Here is a 27,433-nt window from a genome sequence, read left to right as displayed (position 1 = left end):
GTTTGCCGGGTAAAGGCCGGACTGGCGAGGAGCTGTCAGGGTAGGGCACGCAAGCAAGCAAGAAACTAGTTTTTAAGTATGTGTTTTATAAGGATTCAAAACCAGAAATGGCTGTCCTGTTCCGTGTTATCAACGGAAAGGACGGAACGGTCGGTCGGTCGGTCGGTCGAACCACCACCGCCCGGGCAAAGGCACCCTCTCACCGCGATAAACGAGCACTCGAGGGGCGGGCCTGGGTTGGGCGTATAACTTAATTAAAGGGAAAATCTGAAGCACGAACCGAGGGACCGTACCGAAAGGGGCCAGTTCCCGGCCCGTTCCAAGACGGTCGGGTCGTTGTCGGTGAAAAGTTAAATTTTATGCCTTTTGATAATCCTTCAGGTCCACGGCTCCGCTCACCGTTCCTTCCGTTCCTTTCGGGCTAACCGTGCCATACCATTGAGGTACCGGACGAGAAGTGTGGTTGGCTTCCCTTCCTCTCCGTTGTTTTCTCAATTGAGAGAGAGTGAGAGAGCGAGAGAGAGAGAGAGAGAGAGAGAGAGAGAGAGAGAGAAACAATCGTAGCAAAACACAAACACACATACTGGGCCAGACCATTGATGTATGTAATAATTTGGTGGTGGCCTGCCAGTGAAAGATACGCACACTCCTAATGCAGGGTGGGATACGATGGAGAGGAGGGGGGTTTGGTAGCAAACCTAACCTCAAACAGAAAGTGCCACTTGGACAATGATGGAGTGGCTTTCTTTTGCAGGGAGTTTGGCAGGAGGCTGAGACGGATCCGGAGGTAAGGAGGATGGATGTGAGATCACTAATCTGCACACCTCCCTTTCCAACCTTTTCCGTCCCTTCCACCCGGTGCTTCTTTCTCTCCAGCCTCCCCCCTCCTTTTTCTACGCTTACTTTCTCCGAGAACACGCACACGTCTACTAAATGGCATCCACTCGCTCGCTCGCTCCTCCTCCTCCTCCTCCTGCTGCTCGTTCTCCTCCCTCCCTCGGGTACAAACCCTTTTGCTGTTGCGTGCTGCGGCTGGCCGGGAATAGGAAATTACAAACAAATGTTGCGTGCCCCGCTAAATCATTCCGTTCCAGAGTGTAGGGGCACGCGGGTTTTTGTGGTGCTTAGGTGCGGGAGCAGCAACGCAGCCTGAAGGGAGCGCTGATTTATGGCGCACAAATTCGGGCCTCCTTTCCCCCCCACACACACTCAAAACTGAGGCGAAGTGCGAAAGTTAGCCAAGGAAGGGGGATGGGGGAGGGAGGGAAAACGAAAACGTAACAACCAGTTATAGAGGGGTGGTGGAGGGCAAGGAGGCGGAAGGACGTGCCACAGGCTGGACTGACCACCGACCGACCGACGGTCATCTCGTGATATTGCGGAAGGGAAGGGGGAGGGGGATGGGGGGGAAGGGTGAGGTACGTCTTCTGCGCTGAGATGAAGCGCTCCTGACGTGACATCATTCCCGGTCGCGGTGTACTGTGCGCGCTATATCGCTCCTTCCCTTCCTGGCGGATGTGGTTCTCAACCACTCCCCCTCCCCCTCTCCCCGACCCCCCTCTCGCCTTGAGTTGGTGTTCACGCCGTCTTGTCAACTGTCTTGTCAACCCTTGAAGGGACGCACGGGGTACGGGGTACGGGGTACGGGTTACAGGGCGTCAAAAGTCAAGGGTGGGTGGGGGGTGGCGAGGTGTCGTTGTCGAATTTTAATTGAATATTTATGTATCTGCGCGACGCGACGCCAGGACGCTGCTGCTGCTGCTGCTGCTCTCCGAGCGCTCGAGCGCTGTGACGTGCCTCGATACACGATTTCCTCCTGCGCGGGGTAAGGAAGGGGGAAGCGTGGAAAAGGGGGAAGTTGGGGTGGTGATGTGACGGTGTGAAGTAAAGCAGACTGCGTGCTGCTGCTTCTGCTACTGCTGCTACCTGCCGTGGTGTGCCGTAAAACACTTTTAATGTCATTATAAATCTTGGCAAGATTTACTCCAGAAACCGAACCGGAAAAAGGGGTTTAGCCCGAGCCCTGAGAGGCCGCGGGGCAAAAAAGGAGGAGAAAGGGGGGGGGGGGGGGTGCGGTGTCCTTCCACCGGGGCGTCAAGGACAATGGCACATCCGGCCGTACGGGCGATGTATCAATCGGGGAACAATGGAATGGCTGCGGAATGGAGAAAACAGACAGATTTCCGATTCCATTACCAGCCATGCCATGCCGCATGACTTTCGATGACTTCGATGGTAAAAGGTTAATGATGGAATAACCGGCATTGCACTGCCAGCAGCCAGCGCCAGCGCACACACACACACGGCTTAACACCGATGGCCCGATGGCGGCGAGTCCTTGTCCTTGGCTCAGCTGCGCGGCATTGGCGTGTTTGATGGCCCCACACCCGCCCTGATCGCCCTGACACCGACGAGCGAATGAAACTACGCCACCCTTCCCCCCCCCTCCTCTTCTCCCTCCCCTTCCACACACCGTGCCTGCCTTAGATGACCTGCTTTTTCTCTCCTTAGGCCACTGACTGGCCACGGTATCATCCCTGGGGACCAATTTGTTATTTGTCCAGTGTCCGGAGCCCCCCCCAGGGAGGAGGGAGGGGGAGAGGGGGGTGTTGGCCAAGGTTAACTTTTTCTTCTTTTTCCGGAATCCATCCATCCCCTAGGCATCCTCTCTCCCCCCCTCGAGATGAGGGGAAAGAGTTGTAGAAGCTACCGCCTCTGAGAAAGAGAGACAAAGAGATACAAGAGAGAGAGAGAGAGAGAGAGAGAGAGAGAGAGAGAGAGAGAGAGAGAGATTTCAGAGTTGGTAACCAAGAGGCCATCCTCCTGCGGTGGGTTTCAACCCCTCTATCCGGCATCCTGGGCATTAGGTGTGAGTGTGTGTTGGGCTTCGTTATTTATGTATTCAAAATTGCTCTCTAATCGAAACGGTGAAATAATTTAATTCCGAAACCACCACCGTATGTCTCCCCCCTCCCCCTCCTCACCCTGGTATATGTGCGATATCGAGGGTGTCTCGGAGCGGGAGGGAGATAGTACACATCACATCAGGGAGAATCACCACCGAGAAACAATCCATCCTACTACTACTACCCCCTAATAGTCCCAAGCAGCTCGTTCACTCACTCAGGATCACTCTTTCGCTCTCTTTCTCGTGCTCGCGTTGTCCCATACACACATACATACACCCACACACATACACATACATGGTAGCAAGATAAACGGCACTTGAACACCATCTTCGATCGGAGCAACTTTGCAAACCATTAGCTAGCTGCTAGGAGCGGTCGTGCTTCTGCCTCATGCCTCCATCCTTCATACGGGGAAGTGAGAAAGGAAAGGCTGCTGGAGAAAGTTCGGCAGTCATCCTTAAGCCAACCCACCGCCTCCCCCTTTGCTGGTTCTTATCGATATTCCCGGTAGAGCGCTGGCAGTATTTATGGTAGTTCGGTTCGATATTTCCCCGCGTGGCTTTTGTGGGACGTCCAGACCGGTGACCGGATTCGGGGAGGGGAGGCGGGACCTCCTGATCGAAATGGGCTATCCGATTAGACGCCAGCAGCTTCAGGCGGCTTCGTAGTCGACGATTGTAGCGTTTGCACCTTCGGTGCGCCTTCGTCACGTCAGCAGAAGCACGGTGCAAAAATGCAGAGGGACGTGAGGTACAAACAATTGTTCCACAGTTCCCTTTGCGCACCAACCAAACGGCAACCGCAAGGGCTTATAGACTCCACACCACGGAGGATCTTTACTTTCCAGCGAACTTACAACTCTTTTGATTAAATATGTAAAATGTTTATTCGTCAGATCACAAGACGCGTCTTCAGCATTCTTTTCGCTGGGCTACATATCTAGCCTTGCAGTGTGAATGGGGAAAATCTTTAGGCAGCCACAACCGGGGAAACGATCGTGGATCGCAAACGTTCGCCAAGGCGCCGTCTCATACGTCCGTCTGTAATTTCATACGAGGAATCGCATACTAGAAAGCTCATTACAGCATAAAACAAAGCTTAAAACGCACAAAAAGCTCAACCACAGAGAAACGATAAAACCCGACGGGGTGACCAAAACTTATCGTTTGGATAGTTTCGAATAATTACTCTAAATTCTTTCTTAATTTCTTAATTTAATAATGATTACTTTTATTTTTATTTTTCTTTCGCCACGGGATGCCGCACACAAGATCACAAAACGGTTTCACAACAATATTTTATTGCTTCTAATATATATCATATAGATTTACTATCAACACTCTATAGTTTCATATCCCTTACACGTTTAGAATTACCCAAATGTTATTCATCTTATGCAGGTTTTTTATGAATAATACTTAATCCGTACGGCGACCATCATCAGATATCATAGGTTAAAGTTGATCATGGTCTCCATCGAATATTTCTCATTTTATCTGCGCGAGGACCTAAACCCCACTAAAGCGGTAATTCTTCTGGTGTGAACATTTACGATGGAGCTGTTTGATCGAAAACCTCCATGGACACACTCTGTTTTTCTGGCTGCACCATTGTAGCGCGCAATTTTTCACACCAACAGAATCACTGCAACTGTCACTAGCTAGCCTATATCTTACGCTTTTTGGTAATTTTGTCTTTCACACATACATTAGGACATTCAAACGCCTTTTGTCGGCTGTGATCGCACAATGGTTTCATCAAAGGACACTTTGTAGAATAAGAAAACTGTGTGTGCAGCTTTATCTCTATGATAGGTGTGGATAAGCGCACGAGCGTGCGTTTCAAACATAACGATATGGGTGCGGAGCGCTAGTTTTGCTTTTGTTTTTTTTTTGTAAAATAACTACACGAGCCAAGCCATACCCATTCGCAAGAATTATCAGCATTGAAAAAAACGAACCCTTATTCCATCTACCATGCTAAAAGTACGATATAGAATTATGGATGGGAGATGAAGGTCTGCATGCTGCATCTGTGTGATGTGCTGCGTCGGCACAAGTGTATGCTGACCTTGGAACCGCTGTATCGATGTGGCGACTTGGCAAATGCTTCAGCAGATACCTTTATGCGTCAGCACATAACTATAGATCCCTAACTGGCTTCATCGGCCCTGCATCTATCGATCCTGGGGTTGTATAATCCGTCTGTCTCTAGTGTTAAAAAGCAAATTTAGATCCGTCTGCTTCGATTGTCGACGTTTCCGCCTGCTAAAATGATACAAGCTGAAGCGCTGCTACTTCAAAGCGTATCTCCACGACTGCGGATAACATTTAGCCTAACCGGTATCATTTCTGCCAGGGCTGGATGGAATGGATAATCATAACGATGCTAAATCAATAACAACAAGCATGTAACGAGAGCAAACACAATAATCTAGTGGTTTGATTTAGGAAATTAAACAAAATAAAGCTAAAATTCTGCCTCGCTTAATCGGCTTAATCGTTTAGTTTGAAATAAGTTGCTGGCGAGCTCAAAAAGTGAAGTACTTAGGTAGAGCGAAAGCGCATAAATGCTCGGAATAAAATTAATTACAAAAGTAACGGGCATTGTAGGGGGGCAAACATTTTAGAAAAGATTGGCCAATCGAAGCCAAAATTATAATTAACTGTTGAGGCACAGTAACTCCTAGGGGCGCGAAGACGACCGCTGATGAACGTTGCTGATGCCGCCGTTACTGAAAAGAAAGCGAAGCACGAACGTGTATTGTGAGTATCGTGACAACCTCGAGAACAGCTGGATCCAGTTAGGATGGGGGTGGGCCTTACGTTTTATTGCACTTTACGTGAATGATAAGCAGTACCAGTCCTAGCAGCAGGCAAACACTGCCGACGATGATGTAGGCGAACCCAAGGAACGGATTCTTACCACCCAGCAGCGAAGTCGTGGAGAGTATGAACTTCTTGGTGCCCTCAAACTCAATGACCGAGTAGGCTGGAGAAAGCGGAAAGTACCCTCATATTCAGACAGTGTTCGATTTTTGTTTCTCTTAGTTCCCTTCATACTTACAATACATAACCTTGAACGTGTAGTTCCCCTTGCTAAGCCCCTCCTGGAACCCGTCCTGCGAGTGATCAATGCGGCGGTGCAGCTTCCGGAAGGTCGGCAGTGCCGCTGTCCGCATCCACACGATCAGATCCTCGTTTTGGAAACCGTTGTTGTCCTTGTTCGTCTTGTCCAACTCCCACAGCGGGCGGTTCCATGCCTTCGGGCTGGAAAAGCCCCGCAGGGCCTCCTCGAGATCACCGTCCGGGTTGCGGAACTTGATCTGCCGATCTGATGGCCAGGCGATCTCGGTTTGCAACAGCGGCACTTTCCGGTCGAGCGTAACCGAGTACATCTCGAATCGGTCGCTGAACAGCGAGTTCGCTATCGCACCGCACGGTGCTATCGGTTTTTGTTCCTCCTCGTCTATGTACGCAAACGGTGCACAGTCACTGGATGGCGTGGAGGACAATCGGCCAAGCAGCTGGTCGTCGTCGCGTGACTTCACATACCGTCGATGGTTTTGATAGTAGTTGGTCATCCCGTAATAGAGGTACACCTTGCCGAGGAAATCCTCCGGCAGCTCGAACGCTATGGTGCATTCACAATCCGTGCCCTTGTTCGAGCTTCTGCTGATGATTTCGGCACATGTTTGATTCCCCGTATCCGACACGCAGTGCGTGTAATCGTACACGAACTCGGTTATCTGTGAGGACGGGACCAAGTTAGGGCAGCTACATACGTCACGGAAAATCGGAGAAACCTACCGAATTCGATGAGATCAGCAGTAGCACCCCGATTGGTATAAACACGATGCCGATAAGGAAGAATGCTGGCAGAACTGTGCCAGCGGTGAGGACAGGTTGCCAAGCGGGCAGCCGTTGCTGCTTGAAGGCCGAATCTACAGTGAGAAGCACACATCGACAATGAAACCATCTCCACTGTCTGGAACCAATAGCCAGCAGGAGCTGAGCAGTGCACCCTTACCCGAGGGGCGCTTTGTCTTGGGCACCTCAGCACCTTCTACCGTTTCCGGCATCGCCTGGCTGATGATCGCGGCCACTTTGAACGGAGTAGGAAACACCGATTGACACGAAACAGCGAGAGAACCGAACGGGAGTTTTGGGCAACTTCTTTGCAACGTTTGTTCCGGAGTTGTGTGTTCAAGGATTTTTGTATCGCTAAATGAAAATTTCTGACAGCTCTGATTCACCTTTCGACGAAGATACTGACAGCTGTCATTCCCACCCGTTCGCACTCCGCGTTCAGCATGGTTGCGTGCAAGAAACCCCGAGCGTAATTTCCCGTATGCAAAAAGCATACAAGGTGGCCGCTTAATGTTTAAGCGGCTGGTAGGCGGCCACTAAGCGGCCAGATTTCTGAAACTATCATACAAAGTGGCCGCTTAGTGGCCGGTTTGCAGCCGCTTAAACATTAAGCGGTCACATTGCATACCTTTTGCATACGGGTGGCTACTATACATTCATATTTACTATCCATTCCATCCGATTTCTTTGCTTAAAGGGATCGGAAACCAAGCGATTAACAGCTTTGAACAGTTTAGTGAATGCCATTTTAACCATCATCACTGCTACGCTCACATTTCTAAAAAATATATACCACAATAGGTTTTAGGATGAACAAGTTAATAATTTTTTTACGAAATTTTCACTGCCACAAACGGTGGTGCAGATTGAGCATTGCAAGGAGTGTCGGAACTGCTAGCAATACATTCCACACACCCCCAGTTTACCGCTACAAGTGTGTTGATAAAAATGATTAATGCTGTTTTTTTTATTAATTCAACGCCACAAACTATTATTGCCCCAGTCTTGTGGAGGTTCCGCTCCGGCCGTCGATGAGGTGAAACTTAACCGGAAGCGTGGAAGCGAGCCCCGTCGGAAGTGTGTCGTTAGGGCGGGTCGCCTGCAACGCGGCTAAGTAGGAAGTGACCAATTGAAAGGAGTCGCTGAGCGCGTATCGCAATGGCAGTTGTGCGAGGGCGACCGACAAATTGGATCGGTCTTCGTACTGAGGCTGATGATCACACTCCTGTTCGAACATTTCCGAAGGAGGGAGAGCGATAAGGGGAGGAAAGGCTGATCAGCCTAAATTAGCTGCCACATTTAGCTGCATTAGGCAGGCCCTAGACATTCACTCCAGGCAAGGGGTTTAGAATCCGTTCGAAATGGTAGGGTAACGCTTAGGACGGTGCAACCGATACGGCGACCATTCAGTTGCACCGATGTCAGCCACCAGTGAGGTTGTAGGTTGGCTAGCAGTGGCAGCTGCTTCTGCTACAGCATCCAGTGCTGCCGCAGGATGAAGTACCGTAGTGAACTATCGTGAGGCGTAAGTGTCCTGAAGTACTGGTGTTGTACACAGTTAAAAATCGAAATGATCGAGTGACTCGCGCAGTGGTTGGTTTAACAGGCGGCCGTGCTCCGTGCAGCCTGTTTGCTGCGAGATGGATAAATCAATAAACCCACCGCTGGACCGCTATCAACGCTCGAAGGCCCGACTGATTTAAGGATATTTGGCATGGCGACACGCCGACCTACTCAAACCCGCCAGTCAACTTCTACGACCACGCGTGCTGAATCAGGTTCTGACCAAGATGCTTTAGCTACTGCGCGACCCCCAAGTAGTGCAACCCGCAGAGTGACCGATAGGTTCTATCTGAAGAAAAAAAAAACAGCGAAGAGAGTATCGTTACCGCACATTCTGATCTCTGTCTCCGTTCTTCTTTCCCTTTCCAGCTGAGCACGGGCCCAACACCGGCATCGGGCGCACTAGTTAGCTGCACTAGTAGGCACTAGTAGCTATTTTGTGTATGTCCGTAGGTTTGTGTGACTGAATCGTGTGTGTGTGTGTGTTTATGTGTGTGTCTTTTTATATTCGATACCGAATCCCGGGTGTTGGGCATTCTAATGGTTTCCTCCGCAAAATGCAAGGGAATCCATATACAGGCAGACCGTGGTCAGAGCTTACATTTTGTTTTCTCACGTGTGCGTGTGTGCTTTGCTCTCACCCTTTTCTCCCCCACCCCAGGGCGTGTTCTTCTTCAACATCGTGCAATGGACTCCGATCAAGTACCTGGGCTACTCGTATCCGTTCTGGGCCCACGCGTTCGGCTGGTTCACGGCGCTCTCGTCGATGCTGTGCATCCCCGGATACATGATTTGGCTTTGGAGAAACACCCCCGGTGATCGCGCGAACGTAAGTCATAATCTGGCACGTCCGTGTTGCACGTTAAGCCGGTAAGCCCGTAAGCTCACTCTGAAACACCTTGACCCCACCTTGTTCACAGAAAATCCGTCTGATCGTCCGGATCGAGGACACCGTGAGCCAGCTGCGGGAGAGAATGCGGGCCGACGCCGAGAAGGGCATGGAGCTATAAGGCTCGTCCCCTTCCACCACCACCACCACCACCTCCACCACCAACACTCTCAGTTCCGCCAAAACAAACGAAAAAAAAAAACCAAAACAAAAACAAAAATTAACCCCTCCGCACATCTGTTCGCCAGGCCGCGAAGCGCCGTGCCCGGACAGCTCTGCCATTTCCATTGCACGCCGGTTCCCCTGCCCTTTCTGCTCCTTCTGCTGTCTCCCCGCCCGGAGGAAAAACGCGGAGACACAGAGAGAGCCAGGGCGAGAGCCTCGGACCCTGAGCTCTCAGCTGCGACGGATGCGTGTTTTTTAAGTAAAAAAAAAAAAACAACGAGCATAATATAGTAGAGCGTACCCATGTTAGTATTAAGGTTATGGAACACGCAGACGAGACGAGCTCGTCGTTGGTTCCACGCAATAACCCCTCCCCCCTCCCCCCTAGATAAATTGTTTCCAGCATTCACCGTTCCGCCGAGTACACCGAGCCCGCTCGAGGCTCCCACACAGGAACCTCCGGAGAGTAGCCATACCTCGTCTTGTGTGCGGCCGGCGTTATGCATCCCCATCCCTCCTAGTGTAAGCAGATGGCTGATGGCGTACGACCCAATTTAGTTCCTCTGTCTTAACTGTTAAGCATCTTCCCCCTCCCACTCCTTTGACCTTCAGTCTCAATTTACCTCCAATTTGCAGCACTTGGCTTAAGGGATGGCGCCCCTTCTGGAAGGGGCGAAGCCCAGTAGGCTTAAAGTTTTTAAAGTAAACTCCCACTATTTATTCGTAACACATCTATTCGCACCTCGTTAAGTTCCAATTCTGCACATACACGCTCCAGCACACGCACACCCAAAGATCCCACTATACGATGCGCACGCATATCTCGCTACAGGGTGTTCGCCCGGAGACTATACGCGCTCCGCGCCACCCCTAACTCACCAATCCCCCCTTCCCCCTTGGAGGGGGGGCGACTTCCTAAATTGTAAACGAGCAAAAACAAGGGCCGTAAAGGAAGAGGAAAAGAAAGAGAGTGAGCGAGAGAGCGAGAGAGCGAGAGAGAGAGAGAGAGAGAGAGAGAGAGAGAGAGAAAGAGAGAGAGAGAGAAAGAACGAGGAGGGAGTGAGAGTGCGAATAAAGCCTTGGCAAAGGTGTGTGTGTTTTGTGTTAACATTTGGCTTTTGGTCCAGTTCTTGAGCGACAACTTCCGCCTACATTCCCGCGCCCGATGGATCCTTCCTTTCAGCCTTCGAATACTTTGTGTCCTCTACCTCCTCGCTCCGCATCCAGCATTTCCAGCGAACAAATTCCGCGTACACACCTCGCGTAACATTTTGGGACCAGGACATTTCCAGCACCTTTCCAGGAATATCGGGTCAGGATCAACGCTAGTAGATGTGGATGTTCCGTCCAATATCCGTCGAAGACTTTAGCTACCAGCTTTTGGGCTAAGGCCAGCGGACAGGCCTACTACTGGACTACTGGAACCAGCTACTGGTGTTTAGTAGTCATCTAATCACCCTAAAGCAGGAACCACGACAGCGCTATTCGTGGAGCGTGCCGCCCGTGCAGTCCCTTTAGCCTGCCGTGTCCTAGGTCCCTTCCTGGTTTGCTGCACACACGTAAGCTGTCATGGCGGGGATTCCATATAGACTACCATATGGTGGCAGGTGCAGCGCGCCATGATTCATGTGCCCCCGGCCACTAACTCCGCACATCGCTAGCAAGCCGCCACCGCCGCCGCTCGCTAATCAGTAGCGACCCGGCATTGGCGCCATCAGCATCATCGGCAGCAAAATCGGTTTCGGAGGGTTTTTATGTGGTGCGAGCAGAGAGAAAGAAAGGAGCAGAGAGAGCCTCGTAAAAGTGCAGAGAGAGAGAGTCCATTGCAAAGAACTATAGGTGCAACAGGGCAAAATCGCGGGAAAAGGCAGGTGCAGGTGTGCCAGTGTAGAGCCAGTGTCAGTGTCAGTGATTTTCAGTCACCGCCGAAGCGACGAACCCGTCTCGGCGGCGGAAGTCTGTTCTAGCAGGAAAGGGCCTGCGGGTGCCATCCGATCGAGCGTATCGTGGGCCGCGAGGCACGTACCGAAAAAGGGCGTTAGACGCGCCAGGTGTGGGTGATGATGCAAGAGACCGCTACTACTACTACTAATACTGCTGGCCACTAAAACAGGTCCAACAGGGCGACTTACTGGTTCTCCTTGGCGCAGAGGAGGCTTCCCGCGTAATCGTCTGACGTAAAAGGGTAACCGAAATCGGTGACAAGCTAACCAATACCCCGCTCCTCACACCCCGTTGCTGGTACGCTAATGTGGGCCTGGTGTGGGCCCCAAAATGATGCAACAAATCCTTCGCATCCAGCAACAACAAATCGAGTCAAAGCCAAACAAACAAACAAACAAACAAACAAACAAGCAAACAAACAAACCAGCAACCGAACAAACAACCAACCAGCCAACTAAAAAGCAGTACAGATACACGCGCGCCGACAGACGACGACGACGTGAGCCCGTGACTCACGTGTACAGATGAGTGATGGTGGTGATGGTGGTGGTCGCTTGAAACCGTTTCTGTTTGGAGCGGTCGACAGTCGCTCCATACCATATTAGTCCACGGCGATCGCGGGGCTAGCGAGCTGGCTCGCACTTCCACCTCCCCCCCCCCCCCCGCTTCCTTCCGAGTTCCCACCGCGTTCGCGCCTCTTCTTCGCCTTCTATCATACCCGTGGATGTCACGCAGCAGCACAGCACACACCACCAGCACCAGCACCACCACCGTCTCGTCATCCCGTCCCGTAATCGACTCGCGAGACGCTGCTCGACCACCGTTCGACGGCGAGTCCTACGCCTTTTCTGTGTGTCACCTGCACCCTACCCTCCATTCCAACACCTGGAACCACCCTCGATCTACTCGTCGTCGTCGTCGTTGTGTCGCGGACCATCCGGGGAGCAGCTCTGGTGCGTAAAGGGGGTTTGACACTTCTGCTGCCACTCACGGTCAAGCGCGCCAACCAGCCAGCCTAGTCCGCTAGTCAGCACGCTGCTCTGTACACGTTAGCGTTATAACCGGGCTATAGCGCTCAGCACCAGAGGAGTCGAGTCGAGTATCCAGCGTCAGGATGTGGTGGATGGGCTGTTCCTAGGATCTGCTCTCATTCCGTATGTGTGTGTGTGTGTGTGTGTGTGTGTGTTGTGTGTAGGATCGTGTAGTGAAGTGCAGCTCACCAGCTGAGTTGATGTGTAGTAGTAGTAGTAGAAGAAGAACAACAACATCAAAAACCAGGGAGGACTTTTGGTCGTCGGCGAGCCAGACCGAGGAGGCGGGAGGGCATTCAATCAACCACAATCGCGCTTCCTTCTTCCTATCACACCTATCTCGATTCGAGCCCTTTCGCGTCGTCTAGTCAACGGAGATAGCACGCTGAAGGTGGCAAAAACAAGAACAGGTGCAACCTCCGCCACCGAAGGCATCACAGGAACAGGAGTCCGTGACAGGAGTATCCGAGGTAAGTGCCCTGTGGAAGTGGGGTAGGGCCTGGTGGTGTATCGTCCTGTCCTTGTGGAATACCACACGTACACACACACACACACGCCACAGGTGGTCTCGGCTATTGTGCCACCGTTGTGTTTGCTGTCGGAACCAGCTAGGCCGCGTGGGCGGATCCGGCTCACCTTCACAAACACCAAGCACCAGCAACAGCAGCAGCAGCGGCGGCGGCGGGCGCGGGGCATGGCGCAGCGCGCTTGAACGCGCCATCCTTTGCTTTGCCAAGCCAGAAGCACACAAAGACATACCGTTTGCACCGATAGGCACACTGTTAGAGGGCATCCTTGGTTGGTCGTTGTTGTTGTTGTCGTCGTCGTTGTCGTCGTGTGTGTGTGCGATCTTTTACGATCGAGGCAGTCGCGCCCGGTAGGTCGATTCTGATCAGATTCATCAGTTACACCCCTTGTGACAGAGAAGGCAGCGTGGCAGGCAATGGCTAATTGGATGACATTCGAAATTCGGGGGCCATACTTTTGCGGCAGATCGATCCTCGTGCGATTGGTGATCGGATCACCGCACAAGAATGCGTCGCGATTCATATTCCTCGCGCTGGGAGGTGGGAGGAGTACGCCATCTCATGCATTAATCATTGGCATCGCAAATGATTTGCTCTCTCTCTTCCCTCTGCACTCACTCCAAGTCTGTGTCTCACGCGCGCCCTCCATCGGAATCCATAAAAGGATGGACCGTGGCGGCTGACGAGCTGACCAACGGACGTCGTCGACAGCGGCAGCGGCAGCGGCGACGGCGACGGCGACGGCGGTTGCCTCCTCCTCCTCCTCCTCAACCGCAAACGTCACCGTTCGCTAGCGAGCGAGAAATCCAAGGACACTTCCGCTGCTCTGTTTAGCGTGCAATTACGCGATGCGGTGTTGCCCCGGTACCTAGTACCTGCGGTTGTACCTCGCATACCCCCTGCGACACCTTACCTACTGCGATTCGCGGTTCTCCGCAAACTCGTCGTCACTCTCCTCATTCGTCTCGGCTCTTGGCAGCCACGCAATCGTTCGGTCGGTCGGTCGGTCGGTCGGTCGGTCGGTCGGTCGGTGATGTGACGCGCTCCGCGGAGCTCACCTGAATGCGTTACTCAGGTGCGCATGTGGTACACACATTCCACGAGTCCAGGGTGTGGTGGGAGGGGGGGGGGGGGGGAGGGGGTATATGTAGTGGGTGCTGTGTGCTCTATGCGCCATTCCTCCACCCCCCTCCCTCTCCTTTCGGCACAGTCGGCTATCGAATTAGCGGATCGCTCCACTACTACGATCGCGATCGACCAGAATCGTACGCTCATATGAGCACACGTGTATGTGTGCGTGTGTATGTGTGCGTGTGTATGTGTGTGTGTGCGTGCGTATGATGTAAGGGGGTGAGTGTGGCTTGTTGGTTTGCCCTTGGTGTTGCCCAGAGTTATGCGAACGCGCGCACGCAGCAGCAGCAACAGCAGCAACGCATTAGCGTGACAATCCGTGCGTCACGTCAACTCGCGGCGCTGATTCAGATCGACGCACGATGCGCCCCACGAACACCATACGCGAACTCCCACGCCATTCCGCCGTCAGGAAGTATGGCGTTGCGTGCGACACATGCCGGTGCCGCAATAATGGCCGAGTAACTAAGGAGTTCCTCGTAGCTTAACACATACTAAAAACTCCATTAGTACCTTGTCAATGTGTCAGTCCCTGTTTTCGGGTCAAAAGGTTGACAAAACATGAGTTGAGCATCTAGAACCGTCGCAGCATTGCAGCGCGCAGTGGAAATGAAAACGACCGGAATTTTTTTCAGAGTAGTACCTGAGACAGGAGCAGTAGTAGCAGCAGTAGTAGCGTGTTTAATACCAGGTGTATAACCTTAAAACTGCTGTTTTTTTTATCGAAAAAACACATTTTTTTTAAACAGAGAGCCTAAAAATTATTTATTCAAAGTATTTACACTCGCTAGCTACACATTTTCCCCATCTTTTGGGCACTTTGCGTCTACCATGTCTAAAGAATTTTTCATTTTCCGAGGAAAACCACTCGTCAAGCCATTTTCAGGAATTTTCATACGAATCGTAGTGCTGTTCGGCAACCGGCGCGTCACCCAAAAACGCGCGAAAACAGGTAATAGTCTGAAGGAGCCAGGTCTGGAGAATTAGCGGTGTTAGGAGTGGGACCTCCCGCTTGAGTGTATCAAAAAATTTCGGGCAATTTTTCACGAGTACTATTACGCACTGTCGTGGAGAATTATCAACTTCGCGTGGCGTTTGTTGGTCACCACAAGATACAGGAAGGACATTCTTTTCAAAAAAAATCATCCAAAATTTCATATGTGTTTCGATGTCGTTCCATCTCCACATTTTTCAATTCATGGGTTATCCTTTTTCAATTTGTTTTACCATTCTCATCGCCCGTAAATGTTTGGAAACGGCTGTTTTAGCATCTCGCAACTGGTAGGGAAAGTATTTTTCGCGATTAGGCATCATCCATATCCAAAAGTTTCTTCAATTCATGGTCCTCAACACTTCTGGGTCGATTTTCACGCTTCTTGTCACTCAAGTCAAAATGGCCATTTTTCAACCGACGTCAACAGTTTCTGCAAGTAATTTCCGATAGTGCTCTGTTACCAAAGCCCCCTGCAAGCATTTTATGGGATTTGGCAGCCGATTTGTTCAAATTAAAGGAAAAATGATGAGCTTCCCGCATATGCTCTTTTTCTGGCACCAAAACTAGACATCATTATGCAAGGAAAAATGTTCATTTTTCCATGGAATGGTACTTATGATGTGCACTGATTTACCTAAACCGGTGTCGAACAGTAACGGTGTCGAATGCAAAAAACAGTATGATATGTTGGTAACACCACAATTGCCTCGATAAACCCATCTAGAAGCAAACAGCAGATTTAAGGTTATACCTGGTAGACAGGAAATAGATCTACGAAACAAAGAGGGTTATACACAACGGTTAGTAGCATGCTTATCCCCGAACGCCGGGTCCGCAGGCACGCACAATTAAACCGTTCGGGCAGCCCGAAACAAAGTCAGTCAAAAACAGATATCCGCCAGGTGGCGCCAGAAGGACACTTGAACCGTACTTGTACTAAACGCTGTCAACGCACTCAAATTGTACCTGTCCCCGGGCCCGGGGTACCTTAGTACAACAGAGTCTTTGGCGAGCGAACTAGAGGCATCCCAGCGCCCCTGTCTCTCTCTCTCTCTCTCTCTCTCTCTCTCTCTCTCTCTCTCTCTCTGACTTGCTCGCTCGCTCGAGTTTACGCAGCTTTACTGCTGCTGCGCTGTTGTGGGGACCGTTCGCAAAGAGGAGCAAAGGAAGTGCGCTTAATAGTGCCGCGCCCGCCATCAATCGACCCATCATCATCATCATCATCCTCATCCTCATTAAGTGATAAAAGTGTGGCCACCGTGCCGTGCTGGTGGTGCTGAAATGTCCTTTCGATTGCGGCGCTGAAGCTGATGGCGGACCATTCAAGCGCATCGGAATTGCCACCTCGGTACCTTCCCCCCCCCCTTCCCCCCACCTACACAGATTCAATCTAATATGTGTTCCCTCCGCCAATTCTGCCTCTCTCTTCTCTCTCTCTCTCTTTTTTTCTCTTTTTCTCTATCTATCTCTCTATCTCTTTCTCTAATTACAGCTAATCTGCATCCCCTCCGTGGTGTGTTCCAGGTAGCGGAAATCGGATACCACCGGAGTCACCGGAGGTGCCGTCATCATCCTTGGGTAGTAGTGGTAGTAGTAGTAGCAGCAGCAGCAGCAGCAGTAGACAGCCGGGAGAGAAAGAATGCTGCGATCGGCGAAGCGCTCGAGCAGCACGGAGCAGGAGCCAACCGATGAAACCGTGGTAGGTATAGCTGGTGGTGGTGGTGGTGTTGGTGGTGTGATCAGTAGGCGGTAGGGCAGTTGTTGTTATTGCCGTTTCGTTACCTACTACTACCCTTGGCCATACTGCGGCAGTTGGGCACTAATGAGTACAGCCGTACAGCTGCATCCCCCCTTCCACCCTTCCACCCGAAAAGGTCAATCTACTGTTTCTATGTCCCCCCCGAGTAGTGGAGTTCAGATCACAACGGTCGTCCACTCTCGCACCACACACACATACACACACACTCGGCACAAGACAAAATATGCAATGATTCTTCGGCAGGCCGCCAGACTGACTGCTTACTTGCTAAGCAGCAGCAGCAGCAGCGGTGGAGGAGCGGTGCAAACATCGTGCAATCCCTTCCCCGCCGTCGGCTCGCCTCGAAAGGCCACCGACGAGACCAGCAGCGACTGCATTTTGCAGGTTGCGGGATGCGGACGCAAAAGGCCAAAGCAAAGAACCCTATAAACCGCGAGGAGGCCAAAGAGAAAGAGAGAGAGAGAGAGAGAGAAAGAGAGAGAGAGAAAGAGAAGGGAGGGGGGCAGGCATACCACAGAGCGAGCTAGGGAAAGGGAGGAGGCACGCAGTTTCCCACGGTTACGGAAGGTGTCGAGGAGAGAGACAGAGAGAGAGAGAGAGAGAGAGAGAGAGAGAGAGAGAGAGAGAGAGAGAGAGAGGAGAGGGGGGAGGGGAGAAGAAGCACCTTCGGATCTCTGTGATCTACGCGATGACCGGCGCGTACCCTTCGCCATGTGTGTGTGTGTGTTTGTTGCCCTATCGCTATCGCTATCGTGCGCCACCACGAGGGCCCTGGTGCATGTGTATGTGCGTGCGTGCGTGCGTGCGCGTTAGTGGTTGTTAGTGTTAGCGGCCTATAGGCCTCCACAACCTCCCTCGGCTCTCCGTGGCGTGGAGTAGACCTCAGGCCGACGGGGTAGTAGACGTGCCGCTGGCCGCCCATCGCCGCCGCCGCCGCGCGTTCATCGTCTACTAAAGAGGCTCGGTGCGGTTGCGGTGCACCATTTAGTCGCTTCTTACTCCCCCATCGAGCTCGTTCGATGAGTAGGGGCTGCCTGAGAGCTAACTCGACAAGCAGCAACGTCAACCAACCAAACCAACCAACCAACCAACCAACTAGCCCGGGCAGTGGCAGTGCACGGATACGGGCACAGATCCAGCCACGGGAGCTGCTTGGGTTCGTCTATCCAGGATAAACGATCCGCAGGACAGTCTAGTAGTGCTGGCGTGTCTGGTGTGTTGGTGTGAGGACGGGAAGGGTGCTTCCAGGGGATAGGTCGGTTGATTGAATAGAAGCAGCAGTAGTAGTAGTGTGCCAGTGCCGGGGCAGTAGTAGTGTCTCTCTCTCTCTCTCTCTCTCTCTCCCACTCTCTCTCTCTCTCTCTCTCTCTCTCTCTCTCTCCTTCTCTCTCTCCCACTCTCTCTCTCTCTCTCTCTCTCTCTCTCTCTCTCTCTCCCACTCTCTCTCCATCAGAGGGTGGAGGGTGGGGGTGTGCATCCATGGCACTAGGCACACGTGCTACAGCCATCAACCCCCCCCCCCCCCCCCTCTCCCTCCATATCGAGGTTCTGAGCCCTCACCCTCGACCGAATGAAAGTGAAACGTGTGCCCCCCCACTCCCCCTCGCTTCATCTTTTAAAAGAACAACAAAGGGACAAGCTTCAACACCCTCTCCTACCCCCCACTCCCCCGTCGAAATGAAGATGCGTCGAGGCGCTTGTGAAGCGCAGCATGAACCGCACCGAGAGATCGCCATTCACGTAGTAGTTTTTTATGGAAAGGGGGGAGGGCGGTCCGAAGGGGTGACCGAAGCGTGCCACCCCTGCACCTTGCCAAACGACGATGTCTCAGCGTGTCTGTGTGTGTGTGCTTTGCGCTATATGGATTCTCGGTCTCGGTCTCGGTCTCGGTACCAGCACCGCCGGCCTGCGGTGTGACGGTGGACCGCACGAGCACGCCGAGCACGAACACGGCGGCATGCCACACTCCCACCACCATCCCCCTCCCCGACGATGGTGGTCGTCGTGGCGACCGTGGCGTGGAGAGTGTTCTAGCGTTCAGCCAGTGGCTGGCGACGCGCGCAACGAAACAGATCTAGCCCGGCAGCGGCCACCGACGGTCGGACGGTTCGGTCAAGTCCATCGACCAGCCCGGAGAGTCGGAGTGGCGAATGGAGGGGATGTGTGCGGGGAGGAGAGATCGAAGGGGCTGCGACACGCTGCGACCGCGAAACCTCCAGACCGCCGCCGTGCAGCTCTCAGTGGCCTCGCACTTCAATCGCCATTCCGTTCACTCCGTTCATCCAGAGGAAGAGAGAGAGAGAGAGAGAGAGAGAGCGAGAGAGAGAGAGAGAGAGAGAGGCCTCAGTGGGAGCAGCAGTGCGCTAGTACCCTAAATTCTGTGATCCTTTGCTTTGGGAGTGTGTGAGTGTGTGAGTGTGTGTGTGTCTGTGTTTGAATGTGTGTATTGTTCAAGTATCTAGCGTAGACAGGACAAGAGTGGTGATCCGAATGGTGATAATACTGATTGTACTGCCAGCCGCATGCCATCACTACCAGCCGAAACCAAAGAACGCACCGCGCGGCCAACCGTCGCGTCGCGCCACCAGCCATCCTCAACCGCAACCAGCACCTCAACCGGCCTCCTCCGCCCCGTGTGAGGCATGCACCCGGAGCACCAGACGCTGCTGGTCGGCGCAGTTCAACCATCAGCAGCAGCAACCTTGGGTCGATGCCAATAACAATGAGCAGCAGCTACCCAAGCAGAAGCCATCAGCACCAGCACCTGAGGCCCACGGTCTCAGCACAGCAGGTCTCAGCTATCTGACGCGCATTATCATTTCCGACGACTATTCGCAGATCGCCGACGCTGGGGCGCAGGGGCGCAACACCGACGACAATGGCGCTAGTGGTGGTGATGGTGCAGGAGCGGTGGAACCCGAGGTCGAAACCATCAATCGTGAAGGTGAGAGGAGGTGTCGCGGTCGCGCAATCGGTCGGAACGGACGGACGGACGTGCGACGTCATAAAACCGACGTTAAAAACCTTCTGTTTTCTTTCCCTGCTTGCAGAGGAGATCGTGAAGAAGCGCAAGACGGAGCTGACGACGACGCGGCAAACGGAAACGCGCATCAAGCGGCAGCTGCTGTTCGAGGATGGCAAGGTGGTCGAGGACTCCGGTCCGATCGTGTCGACCAACACGCACGAGGACACCGACCGGCAGGAGACGGTACAGACGGAGGTATGGGGCGGGGTCAGGCAGGAGGAGAGTCACTCCATGCCGGTGGCATGGCAACACTGTGGCCTACTGTACACTACTGTACAATACCCGTTTGCTTCTGCGCTTTGTCGCCCCGTAGCACCGTACTCTGGGAGACCCGGCAGCGGCGTCAGACGGGAGGGAAGCGGCGGCCATCAAGCAGGAGCCAAAGTCGGAACCAAAGCGCGGTGCGAAAGTACCGAAGGTAGCGGTAGTAGCGATGCCGAGCGGGAGCACCCACCCCCACATCGCACCAAAGACGATCTCGGTCTCAGTGAAGGAGGAGGCGGAGAAGGAGACGGAACGGGAGGAAGGTTTGCTGCGGAACGTCCAGGAGGAGGTGTCGGTGTCCCGCGAGCAGACAACCGAGCGGACCGAGGTGGCCGAGCAGAAGCATTTCGGTGACTTCACCGACGAGGTAAGTGTTTTGTGTTCTAGAGGAAGGGAGGGGGTCGGGGGGTCGGGGGGGGGGGTGAGGGGCGAAAAGTCTAGGTTTTTGGCGGGACCCCCTCCCCCCTACTTGGCACACCGGGCACGTATAACACCGTAACCGAGCCAAACTCCACGTCCGGTCATATGCCTTTCTTTGCGTAGCTGCTACTTCCGGACATTAGAGCCATTATAGTTTTTGGTGTTGGCCGTTGCTGTTGTTGTTGTTGTGGTTGTTGTTGGCGTAGTTGGCAAAGGGTTAGCGATACCGGTGCGCATACTGCACCTACTTCTCCTTCTCCTTCTCCTCCACCTTCGGTAGTCAATACCCAATGCTGGTGGAGGGAGTGTCCAAAACAGGACTGGACTGGACGGGACTTTACCATGCAAACTATAAGAACTGAGTCTGTTCTCCAAGCGGAAGGGAAGGGTGCATGACTGATGAGCAGCATGTCCTTTTGCGTCACACTTTTGCGCACCACCTACCACCACCACCACCATCACCACCACCATTGATATTCCTCGACATTCCGTCAACTCTTATCCCAAGTCCGAGACCGACAACCTCCTTAGATTGATTCTACACTGCGCAAAAACTTTTGATGGCGCGTGGAAAGTTTGACTTTTCGTCAAAAGGTCCATTGTTTATGTATGGACTTTGTTTATGTTATGGACTTTTTGACGAAAAGTCAAACTTTCCACGCGGCATCAAAAGTTTTTTGCGCAGTCTAGAATTAAACTTAGACTCCTCGAGATTTGGAACTTTTTCGGGATCCGATTCTTAGGTTCCCAAGCTTCCCTCTCAAAACGGCATACCGTAATAACGGGTCAGCGCGTTCACCGTTCACCGCCCCCCCCCCCCTCCCTCCCCCCTCTGTGCCCCTTCTCCCCTCCTTCGGATCCATCCCTTTTCGATCGTGTTCAGGGCAGAGATCAGAGCGCCTTTCCCAGGAGACTTCTTACACAACGTGCCAGGGATAAATGTCAGCCAGCCAGCAGCCGAGCTGAATGATGCTCTTCCTCTCTCTCGCGCGCGCGATCTCTCGGTTTCGTGGTTCTCTGACTGCGGATCCTGCCTGGAGGATGATGATGGGCTCTGGAAAGTCCAAGGGCTCCAGAGCAGGCAGCACACACCGATCGATCATGGTGAAAGGGGGCAGGGGGAGGGGGGTGGATTGCTCCAGCTTCTGCTCTGCCTATACAACAGACCAACAGCGGCGAGTGGTGTTGGTGTGTGCGTGCCCGTGGCTGCTTGTGTGTGCTTCACCGAGTGGCGACTCGTCGGGAGAACTCGTTCGGCAACCTGCTCGCCGGGAGCAGCAGCATACCAAACAAGCCAGCCCAGCAAGCCAGCCCAGCCAGCCCACAAAGACGACGGCCCTGGTTTGTTCGGTTGCTCGCGCACACTGTTGTTGTTCGGCGAGGTCTCGCTCGAGAGGCTCGCCTGCCGTGCCGTGGCGTGTGGGCTTTCGTAGATCGTGGACTTCCCTCGGCGTCTCGGGCTGCTAGCAGCGCAGCAGCAGTTTGAGCCCCAGTGCTGCTGCAGGTTGTCGCCACCCCACACACTAGAGAGCCCCGTGCTAGCGGGGTCTATACTAGCATTACAGAGTACAGGAACCAGTGCACGAGACCGCTTTTGAGCTGCGCACGCACAAGAACTTTGGATCGGATCGTTGTTATTATTGTGCGTGCCCTGGCAGTGTGACCGACCGTGCGTGCCTGCGGTGTCTGCGTGTGTGTGAGTGTGCAACTTCGCAACTGTGAACAACCGAGAATAAACCGTCACGCCGTGTCCTTCGGGTGGGTGGGGGGGAAGGGGTGGATCGTACCACCGAAAGGCCTGCGAGAACAGTGAGAGGAGAAGGGAAGAAGACGAAGGAGAAGAAGGAAAAAGGTAGGTTATCTGTGCCGTCGTGGTGTACTGTACTGTGGAACGACATCAAGGTTGGAGTGCTCACGAAGGGGCGGGGGTGGAGGGGGTATGGTGAGAGGTCCATCCAAATCGCCAATTGTCCGGGGGGGGGCTCCTTACTCCACCCCTTCATATTTCCTATTATTGTCGTGTGCTGTTGGTGCGCAAGAGCCACACTCACAACCCCTTCACCCACCCTCGTTTACTTGCAATCAACCCCCGCACGCGCGCCCGCTCGCTCGCTCGCTCGCGGTTAAGCACACATTCTGCACGAGCTCGCTCACACCGTACACACACACACACACATACCAGCAGCAGAAGCGGTTAAGTGGTTGCGGTATTCCAAGAAGTGAAGGCTACACCGAAGAGACCGAAGACAAACAACAAAAACACGGAAAAAAGAACGAATGAGAGAGAGAGAGAGAGAGAGAGAGAGAGAGAGAGAGAGAGAGAGAGAGCGAGAAGCGATCGCTGGGCTCTGCTGGGCCTGTACGGTCAAGGCAAGGGTGCGGGTGGGGGAGGAGAGAGACAGGAATGGGTGAAGATCACGCGCAGCCTAAGGGATGATGATGATGATGCAAGCGCGGCGATCTCTGGTCGAGGTGGTCGAAAGACGAGAGACGTGGTGCAGGGGAAGGTGGACGGTGCGGGCGGTGAGACAGGTTTCCATGTTTTCCGCGGCGGTGTCTTCTTCGTGTGTGTTGTACGCCTCCCTTTACGCCTCTTGGGAAGACGATGCATCGAGAACCGCACGGGCGCTCGAGCGCTCGAGCGCTCCAGCGGCACTCTTCTGGGTGTTTTGTTTACCCATCGGCCATTGTGTGTATGTATGTGTGTGCGTAAGTGTGCCTGCTGCTGCTGCTGCTGCTGGTGTGTGCATGTGTCCGTGTTGAAGATACGAATAAAATGAGGGAGGTAGACAAACTAGCAGCATCCCTTGTTCGCGGCGGAATGCGCTGCGATTTGAATTGCAAAAGCGAAAGGGCATTTGCCTGCTGCTGCTGCTGCTGCTGCTGTAGGTGCTAGCTGTTGCCCGTTAGCAGTGTGTGTTTGTGTGTCCCCTTGACCAGAGCTGGAGCTTGGCACCAGGGTTAAGGACGTGCCAGTTTTCCGGAGGTTTGCTCCATTGATCGGTCATCATCAGTAACCCGGGAAGAATTTGGGTACTTCTACTGGAACTAACGAGCCGTTTTTCACCCCGTAGGCCTACCTGCGGGCAATCAGCAGTGGTGTGGGTGACGTGCGCGAGCTGCTGCTGTCCGATCGCTGCCGATCAGAGCTGAGCCCAACCGGTCCACAGATCGTGCAGCACTCGATCAACTCGCGGAAGGTGACGGACAGCGAGGAGACCAACATCCGGCAGCTGGCCAAACAGGATGGTACGCTGGTGACGGAGAAGCAGCAGACGCGCCAGCACGAGGAGCTGTACGACGACGAGATACCGCCGGATGCGCCTGTCCAGTCACCCGGTTACGATCAGGTCGACTCAAGCGGCGAGCGGCTCATCGAGCAGAAGGTACGGGCACGGTTGGTTTGGGCAAAAGAACGTAGCCGCCTTCTCACCCTCCTACTGCTCCCTTTTTTGCTCTTTCAGTCGGCTGCCCAGCGATACTACAAGCTGCGCGACGAGCAGCATGTGGATGTGGTGGCCAACGGTAGGGTGATCGGTCACGAGATGCGCTACGCCGCAGAGCAGACACAGCTAGAGCGGGATGGCGGGCAGACCGGTGATCCGGGTATGCTGTCGGACTGGGATAGTCTGTCCGATCGGCTGCGCAAAGCCCGTCGCCTCGGACGTCCTCCGAAGGGTGGTGGGGAGCTGATAGCAACCGCTGCCACCGCAGCCGGTCTACCGCCGGGTCAACACCAACAGCACCAGCATCTGCTGCTGCCGACGGTGGCGGCCGCCGCCGGACCGAACGATCGGCTTGATGCGCTCACCAAGAAGCCGCTCGACTTCGACAAGGAGGAGGAAACGCGCAAGCACGAGACGAACAAGTGGCTGGAGAGTCACTTCGGTAGCGAGTCGCGGTCGTCGCGCGACTCACGCGAAGACCTTGATGATGACGACGAGGAGGAGGATCGGGACGAGCAGCTGGTGGAACCGACCAAGAAGACTTACTTCAACGTGACGATCAAATCGAACGGTGGTGGTGGTGGTGGATCGGTACCGGAGGCGATGGTCGACGTACCGCTGGATCCACGCCGCCATCTGTACGGTAGCTCGGGCCAGCTTCATCGGCCGCAGGTCGCACTGTCGATGGCCAAGCGTGGAGACCAAGCGCCACCACCGTCATCGTATCGTCAGCCGCGTCCAATCAAGGAAGCGCTGTCTGGATCAAGGGAGGATCTGCTGTTTGGTGGTGGTGGTGGGGCTGCTACTACTGCTTCTGGTACCGCTGCCAACCAGCGGCACAACAGCACGAAGATAGAACGCGAGGAATACGCCACCGCAGCTTACCATAACCAGCAGCAGCAACAGCAGCAGAAGCAGCAGCAGCAGCAGCAGTATCGGACGGTACTACCCGAGGTGTCACATCGGGAGCGTACAACGTTCAACACTCGTTATGGCCATCCGCTGGCTGGACCGATGGTTGTCTCGGAGCAGCACAACGAGGGTGGCCGACCCCAGGTGCCACAAAGACGCAAAGCGCTTGAGCGCAGGTTCGTCGCTACCACAACGGATCAGTCATTTCCATCGCATCCGCAGCAGCAGACACCAACGCAGCAGCAGCAACAGCTACAGCAACAACACCACCAGTCGTCGGCATCGCTGAGCAATGGGCAGGTGCAATATCACTCCAGTCGGAATCTCTGTGGACCGGGCATCGTGCACGGGTACGGTTCGCGAAGCCGTTCCGTCTCGCCCATCCAGATACCGCCGATAACGCAGACACTGGCACGCCAGAAACCGTACCAGAAGACGCGCTTCAGCAGCATCCAGGATCTGAGCGCCACCGCCTCCGGTGGCAACCATCACCAGGTGGCGGAACGCTCGGCAAGCGGTTCGCATCGCTCCCAGAGCACGCTACCGAAGGCGAACCGCGTTGGCTCAGCCATCGGTCGCTCCTTCCGTAAGCTGATGGGCAAGATACGGTCGAGCAGCGCTGAGCGTAAGCTGAAAGCGCGCAACGCCAAGCAGCGCTCGCCTTCACCGCTGTCATCATCTCTGAATGCTAGCCGGCAGCCGACCGGTGGTCATTATCATGCTCGTGACGCGACCACCACGTACCAGCAGTACAACGTGATCGATGGTCACATCAGTCACAACGGATCGCCGGTACCGGTACTGGACACTCATCACCACACCCTCAACCGAAAGGTGGTGTCCGCAGCGGAGCGGGACCACCAGTGGTACGATGGTGCCAGCTACGATCGGTACGGTACGCGAAGCGCGGGGGGTGTCGCATCAGACGCTAGCGGAGGTGGGCTAACGACTCCTCGGCAAACGTACTACCTCGGGGAGAATCCCTACGGTGGCCACTACTACGGCAAAGAGAACCGCTACCATCCACCTTCGTCCACTGATGTGCCGGATGTGGCCGAGGAACTGCCAGTGAGGCAAGGTGGTGGACGAGCGGGATCCACTGGTCGAGAAGCAAGGTAAGACACCGCTGTGCAACTCCTCGGCTCGGTTGTCCATAATTTCTTACGTTTTACAGAGTGATCCAGCAGCAGCAGAATCTGCCAAACCGCCAGATAGCGCTAGGTCGCTTCAGTAAGAGTACCAACCGGTTGCCGACATCGAATGGCGGCCAGTACGGGCAGGAACCGGTACAGTATTCGGGCGTTCGAACGGGACCACCGTCAGCCAGCAACGGACCTTCGTACGGAGTGACCACCACCGTGCATAGCAGCTCCCAGACGCTGCCTCGCAACGATCATCATCGGCAGCAGCAGCGCAATGCTAAACCATTGCACTCGTCCACGATCAACGTGTCGATAGTGAACCATGTCAATCCGCCGCCGAAGGGGATGCTTACGAGCGGGGTACCGCTGGTGAATACGGGCCCTGTCAAGCCGGCACGCACCTACAAGGCGCTCAACCGCAGCAAATCGTTCAACGTGCACGGACTCAATGGCACCAACGATCCGAGCCCGATCTACCTGGAAAAGCTGCAGCACCAGCAACAACAGCAGCGTGGCGGAGCGATCGCTCCCTCGACCAGCTTTCACCGATCCAGCTCGCATCTCGATCAACCACGGGACGCTGCACCGGCCCTCAAGAGCCCCTCGATCGTGAACTACATTAGCCGCAGTACACGTGATCTGACCCACAGCCCGCTGTACGAGGGGGCGGCACCGGTGGCAACAGACCGAATGCCACATCCGCAGTCGTCGACTGGCTGGAACCGGTCCGACTATCTACCGGACACTGCTGGTGCGCCACTCGATAAAAAGGGTGTGTTTCTGAGGAATCTGCAGAACCGCGCCCCGGAACTGTACCGTACGCTGCACGAGGGTGATCCGGGGCTGGTGGTAGGTGGTGGGGGTGGAGGCGGAAATACCGCCATTCGCGACACCCGCTCCTCGCCATCCCGCGACTATCTCAACACGTACATCACGCGCGCGCAAGAGCAAGCCATCAGCGGTGCGACCAGACCAGGTATACCCAGCAAGGATACGGCCAGCATTGTACCGCGGCCAGCCGGCAGTGGCCATCCTGACGACTACTACACTGTCACCGATGGGGTGGTGCTGCCGCAGTCACGACACCGTCCGATCGACACCGATCTGAAGTATCAGCGAATCAGCGATGCCGGTGCCGTTGTCATCGAGCTACGCAATAACTCCTAACGCGTTCCCCCTCATCGATCCCGAGCGTAATAACCGAATGTACTCATACCACGTTGTGCCACGTCGCTACCTTCATGTAAGCCTCCGTCCTCCTCACCCCGTCTCTAATGCCCTTAAAACGCTAATACGCGGACTGCACGTGGTGCGGATCGCGACGAATTACCCCTCCTTTACAACACTTCTCATTTACTTATATCGTTCCTGTCCTTAATTCGTGCGTTTCCCAAATAACAAACATGAAGTTTTATCTAGCAACCCCTCGCTGTGTGTCTCTGG

At 54.1% G+C, this 27,433-nt stretch overlaps 2 protein-coding genes and 1 long non-coding RNA gene across 13 annotated transcripts; 2 read left to right on the top strand and 1 right to left on the bottom strand.

Moving 5' to 3' along the window:
- Positions 1-4,186: 4,186 nt before the first annotated feature.
- On the bottom strand, positions 4,187-7,159 carry LOC125948133 (cell cycle control protein 50A). Its single transcript, XM_049673905.1, has 5 exons — positions 6,939-7,159; positions 6,719-6,852; positions 5,976-6,657; positions 5,735-5,900; positions 4,187-5,643 (listed from the first exon to the last, which is right to left on the bottom strand). The coding sequence occupies exons 1-5, from the start codon at positions 6,988-6,990 to the stop codon at positions 5,595-5,597; spliced, it is 1,083 nt and encodes a 360-aa protein (XP_049529862.1). The 5' UTR covers positions 6,991-7,159; the 3' UTR covers positions 4,187-5,594.
- A 1,034-nt stretch (positions 7,160-8,193) lies between these two features.
- Positions 8,194-9,705, top strand: LOC125948165 (uncharacterized). 6 transcript variants are annotated; one of them, XR_007468552.1, is made up of 5 exons: positions 8,194-8,303; positions 8,370-8,556; positions 8,711-8,794; positions 9,003-9,170; positions 9,262-9,705. It is a non-coding gene; the product is annotated as an uncharacterized LOC125948165 (long non-coding RNA). The 6 variants fall into 6 exon arrangements; XR_007468553.1 differs by having other exon boundaries at positions 8,204-8,303; positions 8,385-8,556; XR_007468555.1 differs by lacking the exon at positions 8,370-8,556 and having other exon boundaries at positions 8,196-8,303; positions 8,711-8,782.
- A 1,418-nt stretch (positions 9,706-11,123) lies between these two features.
- On the top strand, positions 11,124-27,412 carry LOC125948075 (uncharacterized). 6 transcript variants are annotated; one of them, XM_049673801.1, is made up of 8 exons: positions 11,124-12,840; positions 16,547-16,721; positions 19,620-19,725; positions 19,832-20,001; positions 20,120-20,437; positions 23,565-23,876; positions 23,955-25,963; positions 26,023-27,412. In XM_049673801.1, the coding sequence occupies exons 2-8, from the start codon at positions 16,662-16,664 to the stop codon at positions 27,155-27,157; spliced, it is 4,110 nt and encodes a 1,369-aa protein (XP_049529758.1). In that variant the 5' UTR covers positions 11,124-12,840; positions 16,547-16,661; the 3' UTR covers positions 27,158-27,412. The 6 variants fall into 6 exon arrangements, with proteins under 6 accessions (XP_049529758.1, XP_049529731.1, XP_049529747.1 ...); XM_049673774.1 differs by having other exon boundaries at positions 16,515-16,721; XM_049673790.1 differs by lacking the exon at positions 11,124-12,840 and adding an exon at positions 14,673-14,980 and having other exon boundaries at positions 16,515-16,721.
- The last annotated feature ends 21 nt before the right edge of the window (positions 27,413-27,433 follow it).

The sequence above is a fragment of the Anopheles darlingi genome, chromosome X, assembly GCF_943734745.1.
Source record: "Anopheles darlingi chromosome X, idAnoDarlMG_H_01, whole genome shotgun sequence".
Lineage (NCBI taxonomy): Eukaryota > Metazoa > Arthropoda > Insecta > Diptera > Culicidae > Anopheles > Anopheles darlingi.
Note: the sequence above shows the minus strand (reverse complement) of the source record. Positions and strands in the feature narration are given on the sequence as shown.